The 16270-nt window shown below is 33.2% G+C and overlaps 1 protein-coding gene across 2 annotated transcripts in view; it reads left to right on the top strand.

The window, feature by feature from the left end:
* Window positions 1–16270, top strand: part of LOC111056939 (synaptotagmin-9) — a 119866-nt gene that overhangs the window by 91222 nt on the left and 12374 nt on the right. For both annotated transcript variants that reach the window (XM_039438963.1, XM_039438962.1), the window contains exons 7-8: window positions 14120–14240; window positions 15057–15228. In XM_039438963.1, the coding sequence (XP_039294897.1) occupies window positions 14120–14240; window positions 15057–15228 (293 nt within the window). The remainder of the gene's footprint in view (window positions 1–14119; window positions 14241–15056; window positions 15229–16270) is intronic.

Genomic DNA, 16270 nt, shown 5'->3' with positions numbered 1-16270 from the left:
GTATAGTAGACTACTAATTATCAATTAGAGGACTAGTGAGTGGAAAAAGGTGAACGTCTTTAAACAATGGTCAAATAGTAAGATCCTCGGTCAAACTATTGATCAGGTTTCGTGGCGGCCAAACGGGAGATCAAGCTATTCGAACTAAGTCAAAGACAGCAATTCAAAGAAAACAGTCAAATATCAGCAATCATTCTGGGAATGGTTGAAATGGAGAATATTAGGAACTATTCGGACGAATAGCAGTCAAAGAATAGACAGCAGTCAAAACTCAGCCATTCTGGAACTGATTCAAATGAAGAATATTGAAATTGGAATTATATTTATTCTTCTTCTTAAGAAATACTAGCAATACAGAATATACATATACAAAACTTGAAGAAGGTTCCTCACATGGGCAAAGCCTGTGTGCGAGGGACGAGTTCTCTACATTTACACATACTTAAATATACAATGATAGATATTGTAACATATTTAATTTGGATTGATAAATAAAAATCCCTAGCTGAAATATTTATAGGTCTAAGTGAAGTAATTGGCTAATATCGCCAAAGAGATAACGTAAAGATTAGATAATATCAGACGTCCTGGCTAAACTGTACAACAGCCTAAGAGGAATGGAAATAAATTTTGCTAATATATAATATTATATAAAATATTGAAAATTGAGGTTAGGCATAAATATTTACTGATCGGCGACCTAACGATCGACCGAGCCATACAACGTAGAATCTGACCAAACACCTTGGCAGAAATTTATTGTGGCAAAACAGTATGCAATTTGAGGAACTAAAGGTCTCACGTGGCTAATTATTGTAATGTATAAAACAACTAATAACCTATGAAAAATTACTTAGCATGTAAAGAGCATATTTAAAAACCCCAACAAAAATAATTAAATATTAAGGAAGTAGGAGTTTACTATTCAGTAAAATGGGCGCATGAATAATTTAATAATTTGCATGCACCAATCAAATAGTGGCAATTGATAGGCGGCAATAGTGAGCCGATTCAAAAATATTTGTATATATTTCTACAAATAAATAGAATTTATAAAAAATTGTTGTATAGTCTATGTTTTGGATATGGCCCGAAGGCAAAGAAATTATTAAATATATAACATAAGTAATAATTTAATATTTTAATACAGTCTATTTGAGCCTTGAATGGCGGAGGACTAGAATATTCAAATTTTTATGCAAATTTGGAAATCAGAAATGAGAATTGTAAAATTGAGAAATGAGAACCACACTCGCCTGCCAACTGCCACCATGAGAGGTCACTAAAAATTATAGAGCGTAATACCTTGCTATATCTTGTAATAATTTAAAGTTAAATTGAATTACTAAATTTCTTATAAGACTTTGTGATACTCTTATAAAGCAAAAGTCATTTTTAAATAACTTTGTAACCCCTTGGAAGAGACGACTCCGGCTACAATAATCCAGGACCACCAGGAGTTGGATCGACATCAGCAGCTCATAAGAAAATTCCGACACGTGAGTGAAAAATATTGAAATAGTGATAGGGCGCCCTCAGTGCTTCGGAATTACATAAGAATCAAAGCTAGCTCATCGAAGGGTTTCTTATAAATTAAGAATTTGGTAAAAATACTTACGCAAGTAAATATAGTATTAAAGGTATTTTATTAGAAAGTAACGAATCAATCCACATATCAGAAGATCTATCAATCAAAGAAGTATAAAATCTAGGCTGTTAATACATATTCATATGATCATTAATTTCTGCAATATAATTTGCGATAGTTTGTTGTAGCTCTGATTCACTAGATGAATTGCTCTATTTATTCCTTCAGGTGCCGAATCTCGCACCCTGAGATAAAAAATATATTTATTACAAAGAAATCTATTAGATACTATAGAATTTAATATATATATTTGGATTACTAGTTGTCAATTTATCAAGCTGATTTTAAGAATTTAGTTTTAATGGAATTGTCCATTCGACAGGTATTGGCAAGCTGATATCGCAGCTACATGCAAATAAATGCATATGATCATAAAAATAAAAGCACATGGTAACGTTTCGTGCTATAAAATTTAAAGAATAGTATTTAGCCTGTGATATTTTATTGATTTCGATTATTGTTCTATCTTATATTATATATTTTTTATCGCTCTATATATTTTTTGCTCTGATTTATCTTTTGCAATATTTGTTAAAATATGTATCAAATTGTTTATGGTGTGCGATTTATTTTTATTCCTCAATACTATAGGATAAGTATCATATATATATTTTTTAATAAATTATCAGTATTATTTTATAAGCCCTGTATGAGCCCATTAATGTATGATGACAAGAATATGTTGTACCAAAGTGAGACTGTATCCTATAAAAAAACCACGACCTGATTTTTATAATTATTAAAATATTTCATGCTCTACCGATTGATGCCAAGCAGGAGGCTAATCGTTATTTAACTATAAAAAATAATGTGACACAATTATTTGGCGACCGAATGTGGGACTGATGATGAGAGCTGAGCTCATTAAATAATTATTGAAATTAAGTCAAGACCTATATTGAGGATAATAACTAAAGACAAGTCCAGTCATATTGAAATTTGTCATGAATGGATAATAGAATAATAGATATAGGAGTATTAAGGAAGCAGGCAGGTTATTTTTTGTATTACTTTTTGGGGAATCAATAGCTTTAAATAAGGAGAAATTATGTGTTTTAAAGAAATTTTTATATTATTATTATTGTGGAAAATATATTTTATAGAGAGAGCTATTATATTTTATGGGCCTAAACTGCCAAAATTTAGTCATAATTATTTTGTATATATGGTTGCAGAACAGTATGTTAGCTAGTCAGAAACTGACAACTGAAAATATGAATATTATTATTATATTATAAGAGCTTAAGTAATAAATAGGTTACCTGGCTTGTAATGTCCATAGGCCTATCCTCATTTGTGTCCTTACTAAATATTTTGTTAACCAAAACTTTCACTTTTTTACAAACACTTGACACTTTATCCATTTTTAAAATATGAGTCTCTTTTCGTCCACGCAAAGTAAGGTAGCAGACACACTGCAGACGGCGGTAGTAGCGATGATCGACGCTGTGGGGGGCGCGATGGAGTCCACTGCCTAGATATCACCGCCAAGAATCCTGTGAACAGTAATAAATCATTAAACGTCTCCCAAGAAGCAATAAGGAGGGTTATAGTAGAGGGGATGATCAAGTCATTTTCTAATAGTTTAGAAAAAACAATGACCACAGTAATGAAGGACTTAAAGGCGGAAATGAGGGACATGCGGGAGTCATTGAAGGATACATCGGTAAGAATGGGTAAGGAAACTGCGGACACAATACTAGCTTCTACCGCTGAAAACCAGGATATAATCACAACCGACTTAGCAGCAAAAATTGATACAGTCACTTGTGAGTTGAACGAAAAAATAGATAGCCTAACAGCACAAAACACCGCGCAGATTCATGAAATAGCTACAAACAGGAACAATAGTCAACTTATTTCCATAAATAAACAACAGAATAGTAAACCTACACAAATAGCTCACCTAAATTCTGATTACAATCAAAATAAAGTACTACTCAATTCATTGGAGACAGCCGTTGGAGAACAGCAATTATTTCCATCTGAATTGAATGCCGAAGTAGTAGATAATGAAACGGAAGCTACTAGTCACTGGAAACAGGCCCAAGAGCAGTTAGTACAACTTGAGAGTCAATTACATCAATTTCCATACGAGAATGTAGAGCCTATCCCAGTAGCAACGTTTGATTTACTACACAGTTTCAATGAATTAGGCCGTTTCGACAATACAGACCGCTATCTTCAACCTAAAGAATTTATAGATCAGATAAAACTAGTTCAATCATTAACACCCACCTCTTGGAATTTCTGGCGTCTTCGATTATCCAGTTTGTTAAGCAGTGAACCTCTGATGTTCTTCCAGATCCATAATCACGAATTCAGGACGTTGGACGAATTCAGTGCAGCTTTCCTGGAACAATATTGGAATAAAAATAGAAAAATGGATGCACTAGCCAATATCATTGCTAGCGAATATAATTCTAGGACAGACGACACATGCATCAATTTTGTTAATACCCTTAAACTGAAAAATGCTCAATTAGATGAGCCAATAATTGATTCTGTTTAAGCAAATATAATCGTGAAAAAGCTACCTTTCCAAGTCAGAACAGCATTAACTACACAGCCAATAACTAGTTGCAAACAGCTGATAGATTATTTATACAATATACAATCTATGATGGCAATATCAAATCACCGGTCAGATCAAATGTATGCACAGAATCAACCTAATTCAAAAATTAATCAGTACACCAGCCAAGCCTATGAATCAGTACCATATGATTGCTCACGACCTGCCCCTCAATTTGAACGCCGCTATGAGCACAAACAAAATAGTAACTGGAATAGTAAAAATTTTCAAAATCGCACAACTAATCATTACACACATCAGAATACTCGCAGGAATTATTATGATGGCCGTGATCGATTAAACTCAAATAATGGTTACACTCAGAATAATTACAACAGAAATTACAAACCGCCACCTCAACAAATAAGTACAAATTATACATTAGCGCATGCAACAGGATTAAACCAACAAAAAACACAGAACCCAACACCCAACAACCCGCCACCAGATATACAGAAAGCTACAGCTAATAAACCATGACTATATGATACCCCCGATATAACACCTACAAGCTCCAATGAAACAAACAAAGAAAAGCAAGATATTTCAACATCATACACCACCTTCAGAAATGATTTACCGGAAATTTTGTTAGAAGAAACTGAGAAAGAAAGCAGGCTACCCGATATCCAAATGCAGGCATATATCGATATCGAAATATATGGAATGAAGGTTCAAGCATTAGTAGATAGTGGTTCACAATGTAGCCTCATACAAACAGACATATTTCAACGTCTAGAAGAAAAAACAAAATTAGGTACTCTACTGCTAACCAATGTATATGTATCAGGTATCAGTCCAGGACGGCGAATACATATAACTACCCAATGTTTACTGGAAATAAACCTTCAACGACAACGATTTGCTTATACATTTCTTGTATTACCTGTATCCGGTCTGCACATAATAATAGGTGCAGATTTTCTCCAACATTTCCAAGCCAGTTTAAATTTCCAAACCTTGAAATTTCATGCTTTTACCGAACCCGAATCACACGAAGTTATAGTACCACTTGATCTGAAGAAACGCACTGAAGGAATTATGGAGATACACTTCGCTCACTACATGGAAGGCGCGCCGAGGAGATGGAGTATCCACGAAATTGAGAATATGGATGTACCAAGTCTAACAACTGAGAACCAGGTACAGATAGGAGACGATATCGAATTGACCCATCTGCCAGGAAAGAAAAATCAGACCGCCGACTTTCTATCCAGAGAAATAGACGCTACATATTGTCAAGATACCAACCTGAAATGTTTTGCCGTAAAGAGTGGAGAAAGCATACCATATCCCCCCAATATCCAACCACGAATTCACACTGCCGTATTAACCCCTGAAAAAATTCGCATCGCCCAATACAAAGACCCAAGACTGTCCCGGATCCGGGAATTGATGGAAGAAGGAGCTACTGAACCGCCTAATTACCTGCGACAGTACACCCACTACAAAGGATTTATGTTCCACCGACCGGCCTAATAATCCCCGCTAATATGGAAACAGATTTGATAAAAGAAGCTCACAAACGTATTGGACATTTTGGAACTACGAAGACCCTCCACCTACTAAAAGAAAGCTGTTATTTTAAAAGCATGCATAAAAAAGTGGCCAAAATAATAAAAGCTTGCGATATATGCCAGAAAGCCAAATACCTGCGATACCATATCAGAGGCGAAATGAATCCCATTCTCCCTAGTGCACCATTGGAATTGATATCAGCGGATATATATGGTCCATTACCCATGGCACAATACGGAAAGAAATACATATTCGTGCTTACATGTGTTTTTTCAAAATATACAATGCTATTTCCCATAGGTAAATTGACCGGAGAAGTTTTGGCCCGATGCATAATGGAAAGATGGACAAATGAAGTAGGAAAGCCTAAACGAATCCTATCCGACAACGCAACCTATTTTTGTAGCAAGCAGTGGAAAGAAATACTTCACCTGGCTAATATTAAATGGTCGAGGACATCTCTTTACAACCCCAGCACTAATCCAGTGGAGCAACATATGGCAGAGATCTCTCGTTTTATGCGGACTTACTGTAACGAAAAACACCAACAATGGGTTAGATATATACCATTTTTAGAAGAGTGTTATAATAATAGTCTAAATGAAAGCACTGGTCATACGCCTTACAAAATCATGTTCGGTAAAAAAAACACTACATTTATCGAAAAATTAATTGATTTTCCAAGCTCAGAGGTAAATAATCCAACAAATTCTAATACCCATCATCTAGTCAGATTAAAGCTAGAACAAATGGCAAGTAGTAGAAAGAGATTTCACGACCAAGCATACAAAATATTTTCGTATAAGATTGGAGATGAAGTTTTAGTAAAGAGCCACAGATTATCAAATGCTTTGGAGAAAGTAACCCGTAAATTCTTTTTAATTTATTCAGGGCCATTCACTATCGTAGCCATATCGCATCACAACACAGTCCAGTTGCAAGAGAATGAAAATACGCACATTGTTTGGTGGGAAAATGTAGCCAATATTAAACCATATCACAGAATTTGAAATAAATATGATAAGTAATCAAGAGAAAACGTCATTATCAGAAGAATTACTGACCTATCATGATTAATTTAATCTTGGCATAGACTGCATGGCAACAATCCGACGTTTTTATTCCTTCCAACTGTCCAAAGCCTGCAACAATCAAAAGAATAATTTTCAAGTATGTAATTTAATAATCTACACCATATAAAATAAGACACAAACGGGGATAGTAGAAAATAAATTAAGTAAATTACATTAAATGTGAAAAATGTGACGAATAAGGTTAGTTTGTACTACAGAGCGGAAGACTAGGGAAAAATGACGTCAATCAAAGTTCAACCAACTGGGCAAAGCCACCTGAATCGAATATGTAATGTCTGTTAAACATATGATTATGGAAAAATATTGCACCCAAAAACGTTATTTGTTACTGTTATTTATTGTATTTATCAATGTTAATATATTTATTTATATGTTTTATAATTTATTACCATTAGTTTATGCCATGTTTGTTACTAAAAAACCTCAATTGAATGCTAGTTACCACAAAAGCCTAAACCATGTTGCAAAAGAAAGAACTGTACCTGATATATAGAAAATTATTTATATTAAGACCTAGGAATTACAATAAAATATAAGCCCCAGAAAATTTGTACATCGAAGTTATTGTTTGAAAGAAATCTATTATAAGAGAATCAAGTGTAATGTGTGGAGTTAGGTTGGCGGCCTTGCGAGCGGCGAATTTAAAAATACTGTGTTATAAGTGTTGAAATGAGGAATATGTCTAAGATGTTATATTTATGATATTTTTGTGTGGAGAAGAAGAATTTATTATTGTATTTGATGGAGGTCTAAGGGGGGTGTAGCAGATAAGATCTGCGAATTATTGTAAAATTTTGAGAGTATATTTTTTTAGACAAAGTATGGAATATGTCGATGTGTTGAAGGATGGATTTTCATTAAAAACATTGTGATTCTCAAATATTTTGAATTCAAATCCAGGGGCGTGTGTAACATATTTAATTTGGATTGATAAATAAAAATCCCTAGCTGAAATATTTATAGGTCTAAGTGTAGTAATTGGCTAATATCGTCAAAGAGATAATTTAAAGATTAGATAATATCAGACGTCCTGGCTAAACTGTACAACAGCCTAAGAGGAATGGAAATAAATTTTGCTAATATATAATATTATATAAAATATTGAAAATTGAGGTTAGGCATAAATATTTACTGATCGGCGACCTAACGATCAAACGAGCCATACAACATAGAATCTGACCAAACACCTTGGCAGAAATTTATTGTGGCAAAACAGTATGCAATTTGAGGAACTAAAGGTCTCACGTGGCTAATTATTGTAATGTATGAAACAACTAATAACCTATAAAAAATTACTTAGCATGTAAAGAGCATATTTAAAAACCCCAAAAAAATAATTAAATATTAAAGAAGTAGGAGGTTACTGGGCGCATGAATACTGTAATAATTTGCATGCACCAATCAAATAGTGGCAATTGATAGGCGGCAATAGTGAGCCGATTCAAAAATATTTGTATATATTTCTACAAATAAATAGAATTTATAAAAAATTGTTGTATAGTCTATGTTTTGGATATGGCCCGAAGGCAAAGAAATTATTAAATATATAACATAAGTAATAATTTAATATTTTAATACGGTCTATTTGAGCCTTGAATGGCGGAGGACTAGAATATTCAAATTTTATGCAAATTTGGAAATCGGAAATGAGAATTGTAAAATTGAGAAACGAGAACCACACTCGCCTGCCAACTGCCACCATGAGAGGTCACTAAAAATTATAGAGCGTAATACCTTGCTATATCTTGTAATAATTTAAAGTTAAATTGAATTACTAAATTTCTTATAAGACTTTGTGATACTCTTATAAAGCAAAAGTCATTTTTAAATAATTTTGTAACCCCTTGGAAGAGACGACTCTGGCTACAATAATCCAGGACCACCAGGAGTTGGATTGACATCAGCAGCTCATAAGAAAATTCCGACACGTGAGTGAAAAATATTGAAATAGTGATAGGGCGCCCTCAGTGCTTCGAAATTACATAAGAATCAAAGCTAGCTCGTCGAAAGGGTTTCTTATAAATTAAGAATTTGGTAAAAATACTTACGCAAGTAAATATAGTATTAAAGGTATTTTATTAGAAAGTAACGAATCAATCCACATATCAGAAGATCTATCAATCAAAGAAGTATAAAATCTAGGCTGTTAATACATATTCATATGATCATTAATTTCTGCAATATAATTTGCGATAGTTTGTTGTAGCTCTGATTCACTAGATGAATTGCTCTATTTATTCCTTCAGGTGCCGAATCTCGCACCCTGAGATAAAAAATATATTTATTACAAAGAAATCTATTAGATACTATAGAATTTAATATATATATTTGGATTACTAGTTGTCAATTTATCAAGCTGATTTTAAGAATTTAGTTTTAATGGAATTGTCCAAGTCGACAGGTATTGGCAAGCTGATATCGCAGCTACATGCAAATAAATGCATATGATCATAAAAATAAAAGCACATGGTAACGTTTCGTGCTATAAAATTTAAAGAATAGTATTTAGCCTGTGATATTTTATTGATTTCGATTATTGTTCTATCTTATATTATATATTTTTTATCGCTCTATATATTTTTTGCTCTGATTTATTTTTTGCAATATTTGTTAATATATGTATCAAATTGTTTATGGTGTGCGATTTATTTTTATTCCTCAATACTATAGGATAAGTATCATATATATATTTTTTAATAAATTATCAGTATTATTTTTATAAGCTCCTGTATGAGCCCATTAATGTATGATGACAAGAATATGTCGTACCAAAGTGAGACTGTATCCTATAAAAAAACCACGACCTGATTTTTATAATTATTAAAATATTTCATGCTCTACCGATTGATGCCAAGCAGGAGGCTAATCGTTATTTAACTATAAAAAATAACGTGACAATATGAAAATGATACAATACAATTGAAAAACAAAACAATTTCAACCAATAATAAGCATTAAACAATAACATATTATCAAAACAAAAGAAACAGAGCAATAATAATTATTAATTACAAGATAATGTATATTACTTACAGACGTAAAATGATAATAAATGGTATTAGGATACTACAAGAAATCAATCCCAAAAGAGACATCCCAGACACACTCAAAATCCCTCAACACACCGTACACATTAAACTTCCCTATTTCTATGATTAATTTTCATTTTTATTCATATTCTATATTAATTTTTGATATTATTGTATACTTGCGTTCTTATCACACCACTCGAGCTCTATCGATCAGAATAAATTGATACTATATAATTCTCCATTTCCTCACGATTCACACTATGTATCCATTTGTTGACTATTTGCTTGAGATGACTTATTTTATTATTTTCGTAGCTTATTTTCGTATAATTCTGGTAGCTTAGGGAGAAGCATATTGATTTTATAATGCGAGGATGTAGTTGTGAACGTTTTAAGCAGTCTAGGAGTGATGATACCTGTGTTCAGAGCAGTTCTTGATTGGTAATTGTGGCGGATATTAGTGAATAAAGAAGACTTGCGCTTAAAAATATACAAAATCAGGGTTTTGACATAGAGTTGAGTAATGTTAAGAACTTGAAATTGGTTAAATAGTGCGTCTGTGGGATATTGTTGAGGCTGACGAATTGCAGTTTTCATGATAATTCTTTGCATGACTGATAAAGGGGAAAGTATAGTCTTATATGCACCACCCCAAGCAATAATTCCGTACAGCAACGTTGATTGGATATATGCGTAATAGACTATTCTAATCAGCTCCAGCGTGAGAATCCGACTTAAGGAAGAAAAAATGTATATGAATTTTCTGAGTTTGTTCCTGACATATTGCACGTGTATAGACCACCTTAAACGGTTATCAAATATAACACCTAAATATTTGTAATGTGTTACTCTTTCGATACACTCACACGAGTTGCACACATGGGGAATGCAGCAGCTATGAAGTTTTAATTGCTGGTTGTCAGGGTCGCCTGAGGCGCTAATTGATATAGGTAGATATTTTGTTTTATTTGGGTTCATTGAGAGCTTACTTATTGAGAGCTTATTAAACTATTCATTCAAACGAAGTCAAAGACAGCAATTCTGGGAATGATTAAAACGAAGAATATTAAGAAATATTTGAACGAATAGCAGTCAAAGTTCACCAATTCTGGGAATGATTCGAATGAAGAATATCAAACTATTCGAACGAAGTCAAAGACAGCAATTCAAAGATAGCAGTCAAAGATCAGCTCAGTCAAAGAGAATATTAGAAATTCAATGTCTATAACATGTGAGTTGGAATCAATCATGTCAGTTTTCGACTATTGTTAAAGTTGTCAAGAAATCCATATTCTCAAACATTTTGGAATATTTATTCGTCAAGTTCTCTCTTTCAAACTGAGAATTAATTTATTTTTCTGAATGCAATGTTCACATAGATAATGTCTTCTGAGATTGAAACAATCAGCAAAAGAGTACTGTGAATATTTCTAACATTGCATTGTTGAAATTTTGAACAGAATAAGTAGATAATATTGACATGATGGCTCCCATCAACAAACATCATCAACTTGGACAAAATAGCCGTGTTGCCATATTTTGCGGGATTTCAATCTTTTCAAGGATGCCAATATGAATGAATATTATTCAAATTCAAAATTGAAAAAGCTGTTGTCAATTCGAATATATTCAGTCATAAAAGATTGCATGGAAAGATAAAAATTTCTCACAATATTTGACAGCACTAAATAAATTTTGTTCAACTCTCAACTTGTTTTATTCAGAGTATAGTCCGGTTAACGAAGTATCCAAACATGTTTCAAGTATAAAATTAGCTGGAAAATCAAGCACACCTTCACAATCTCACAGCCCTTATTTTATGAGGTCTCTTTGTTTATTTGGAATTATACAGAACGAGGAAAACTTCAACTTTATTGGGCTTTAAAACAGATTAGCTTTCATGAATGATTCACCAATTCACAATTACTAACAAGCCTTCTTACAGCACTGTTCATCAAGAGTTTGTAAGCAAACAAAACCCATGAGGAAAACCGTTCTTTAAAGATGTGGCGAATTGTATAAAGAGCTGAGAGCGTGTCAAAGTAGAAACCTCAAACCCCCTGGCTCTATTAAAACTGACTCTGAGCAGCCTTTCATACAGGGTTGTGTGATGAAGTATGGATGGTATGAGTTATCAGTTACACTCATTTTTGAGCGAAACTGAATTTGTTTCTTACACTCATTTGCAAAAGTCAATCTGTTTCCTGCAGTGTGTGCTTCTAATGATGCCATTTCAATAATAATTGTGGACGGCAAATTGTAACATTTTTATTACATACAGAAAATAACCCCTGCAACTTTTTCATTATTGAAGAGACTTGAGATATTGTCAATAATCCACTTGTTTTCTAAGAAAATTATTATTTCCCAGGAGCCGTAACTTACAGCATGTGTGAGCACAGACGAAAGCTTGCTCCTGTAAGATAATAATTCTTATTGAAATGAAGTGTACTATTGACAATATCTCAAGTTTCTTCAACACCTGAAAGGCGTCGGTATTTTTAAAACACTCCTGTAGACATTGTGAGTTTGAAGTCTCCTTCAGCAAGAGATAGATAATCTTGCCTTATCTGCTATGGAGGAAACGTGAGTGAATGAAGATTGGGGTAACTGTTTTCTACTGTGTTTTTGTTGTAGCAATGACGAATAATTGTTCTGTTTAGTGTGGCATTGGTCGAAACTTCATTATTGGCCCTTACTTTTCTCAAGAAAATGTCAGTCCATTCAGATTGTCAACATATTAACCTTCATATTACAGTATATGGTTCTAACATATTCCATAAAACGAGAGAATATTTTGCCGCATAGATTTGAAAGAATATGGCATTTATAACAATGAGCTTCCCTGACGCCTCATTTCGTTGCGTGGAGACTCAAATAACTTCAAATGTTGTATTCTAGATTCAAATTACAATGTCATGAGCAGCCTCCCAACAAGCAGCTTTGAACAAATAGCCTCATATTCAAAATGGTTAATCCTAGATCACGAACAAAATTTTTGAAGTCACGAAAAGGTAGCACTGTTTTTTTAATTGATCAAAATATAAGATATACGACAAAGGAGCCTCAAAGCCATCTACCGTAACATCATCCTTATATTTATTGATTATTTTTGAATCGTTTCATTGTAGAGGAAGAACTAAACTTAGATAAGGAAACAAAAATTGATGAACGGGTAGAGTGAGTCATATTGATTGATTTCATAACATCATACAAAGAGGAGATGTAGGAAAGGGAGAAAGGAATTCAGAAAAAGATAGAGTGAACTGAATAAAAAGGGGTGCAGCAATTCTCCAAAGTCAAAAGCATGAAAAATGGAATAACTGGAAGCGGCTGTTCGCACGATTCTCACAGATTAATTCGCACAAACAAAAGCTATACAGCTTGACTATACCTGTATTCAATTCTATATACAGCTAAACTATACCTATATTCAAGTCGATATACAGCTCAACTATACCTATATTCAAATGTATATAGACAGAGTGTTCGCTCATTAATTAAAGCAAGCGTCAGATTTCAGGGCAAATGGGAAATTTTTAATAAGAGCTCAAGTGTCACCGCAGAAATGTACATTCCATTAAACTTGCTCTTCCTTGCTATCGAAAAGTGAGCGGCTTTTAACTGTTGAATTTCAGCTGGATGGAGTTACTTAGCAAACCATAATCCTGCTGGCATTAAATTCTCTCAAACTCCCTCACTCTCTCACTCTCTCACTCTCTCTCTCTCCCTCACTCAATCTCTTACCCCTTCTCACTTTCTCGCAATCTTGCACTCACTCTCTCTCTTCTACTCTTTCTCACACAATCTTTCTCTTGGTTCCTCGTTCGATCTTCATTCTACTCATTCTCTCTCTCTCTTTTTTCTTTCTCTTTCTCTCTCAATAATCAATAAATCAATCTCTCTCCCACACATCCTCTCATTCCAAGGATCGACTAATCTCCGCCGATTGTAGTTAAATTACAATATTAAATTATTGAAATCAGAATTGCATTCCATCTCCATTCCGGTCAATCCTTCATACTTTGTAGAATGCATTGGATAATTAGCTAAAAATATTGTTATTTGTTGTGAATTAGTTTCCATTCTAATATTGATTTTCAGAAAGTTCCTAATTTGAAGAACCATTTTTTTGTATTTTGCAGGATAAACGTGACTGAAAATATTGTCATTTATTATGAATTAGTTTCTATTCTAATATTCATTTTAAAAAAGTTTCTAATTTGAAGAATCATTCTCTTGTATTTTCCAGGACAAACGTGACTTGGGTGAGTTGATGGTGTCCCTGTGTTACTTACCCACCGCTGGGCGTCTCACAGTCACCATTGTCAAAGGAAGAAACCTCAAGGCTATGGATATCACAGGAGCTTCAGGTACTGGAAATTCTCTTCTTGAATAATTCACCCTTGATTTGGAAATGAAGTTTTGTGAAACAATTGAATTGATAACACAATAATTGATTGTTTTATCCACAATTGAATAGATGAATATTCAAATTATTTTGAGGTACAAGTGAAAAGAATATTATTTCTTAGTTCGTCATCAAAACTTGTATGTATTTAAAATTCAAATGTTATTCATCAGCAACACTTTACAAGCAATAAAGTATAAAGAACAAATCAAGAAAATTCAAAAAAACGTGCTTGATAAAATTAATACAAGTAATGCTACTTAGTACTTACATAGAATAATCAACTTTATACAGGTACTGTAATAATCGGGAAGTAGCCTACTGTGGAGACAATAATTTATGGGAGGTATTTCAAAGGGCGAAAAACGTTTATTGTAGAATTTTGGTTTTGAAACATCTAAATTGAAAAATCTACTTTGTGAAAATAATTAAAGACTGAACATTTTGTGGAGTGAACAAATACAAGACTTAACCTATTTCGGACTATGTGTTATCTAAATTTTGGAGAGGAGTAGCACAAGGTTACCTTATTTTTTCTCTCCCTATAACTTTCATGATGTGCTTATTGTATGAATCAATAAAGAATCCATTTTTGGCAACGGATAGTTTCTAAATTGAGACAAGCACGTACAAGGCTATTCAAAATAGATACGTTCAAGCCTTATAACAATAAATATGTTTCACTATTAAACTATCAATATAATGCTATGAACTAAAGTATTTGGATTTTACTTAGCAGTTTCCAGCAATTTTCAGCATTTTTTATATATTTTGGCAGATCCCTATGTGAAAATCTACTTAGTTTGTGAAGGCAAACGTCTGAGGAAGAAGAGGACAAGCGTGAAACGTAACACTCTGTCTCCGCTCTACAACGAGGCTCTCACATTCGATGTCCCTTCTGAGAATGTCAATGATGTCAGTCTTATTCTCAAAGTTATTGATTACGACAGGTCAGTGCAACAGTTCATTGAATATTCTCTAATAACTTTTTATAGAAATCTTTTTGATAATTCCATATACAAGAGTGTTTATATCTAATAAATACTCTACCTAATTTTATACTTTCTTTCATTTTGATTCTTGTTTATCATTCATTATCTCTTGTCCAAGCTGTCAAAACAGTGAATTATTATTCTAATATTAACATGTAGAATTAATCACCTGCCACGAACGAGCAAACGATTTTTTGTCTTACTATATTGTTATTCCTGTAGTGCTTTCTGGGCTATTTCTGTTGCACTTTGTCTGTTGCACAAAATGCTGGTCTTTCTGTTGCACTCATGTGAGTATAGTCGGAGAAAACTTCAATACTGGATTATATATTCTGAGGTATAGTGAATAAGTCTGTGGGTGGGTATATATCGTGAGTGAGTGAGTGAGTGAATAGTACCTAGCTAGTAGTCATAATAATTCAATATTGCACATTGTGTACATAGTTTTATTATTTAATGTAAGGATTAAATCCTGATAAATCTTCCTCTTCCTGTCCTGTGAATCTTGAGTTATTAGATTTTTAGATGAATTGCTGAAGATGATCACTTTGATTCAACCGAAAAGCGTGTTTAATGTGGTATGTAGGATAAAAATTCACTGATGAACTTGATAATGGTGTATGAATTGCAAGTTCTAACTAAGAATAATTCTTCAACGAAAATCAGTACACATTCAATATATTTCACAAAATCTCCAACCAATTTCATGACAAATAAAACATAGGTCCATATTTCACGCGCAAGTACATATTTCACGTGTAGCTGCTCCGATGAAATAGTGGATCAATCTGAGATGTGAATTAACAAAGTAGGTACCGTACTTCCAAAGTAGTAAAGTGAATCAACAAAACCCAACATACATCCAATTTATTATGAGATGAAATTAACCTGTATTTCTTCAACGAAAATTAGCATACATTCAATATATTTCCACAGAATCTCCAATCTAATTTGATGGCAAAGAGAACACAAACAAGTCCATAATTTTCTTGCCTGCAAC

The sequence above is a fragment of the Nilaparvata lugens genome, chromosome 12 (assembly GCF_014356525.2).
Source record: "Nilaparvata lugens isolate BPH chromosome 12, ASM1435652v1, whole genome shotgun sequence".
Lineage (NCBI taxonomy): Eukaryota > Metazoa > Arthropoda > Insecta > Hemiptera > Delphacidae > Nilaparvata > Nilaparvata lugens.
This window is presented reverse-complemented; position numbering and strand designations above follow the sequence as displayed.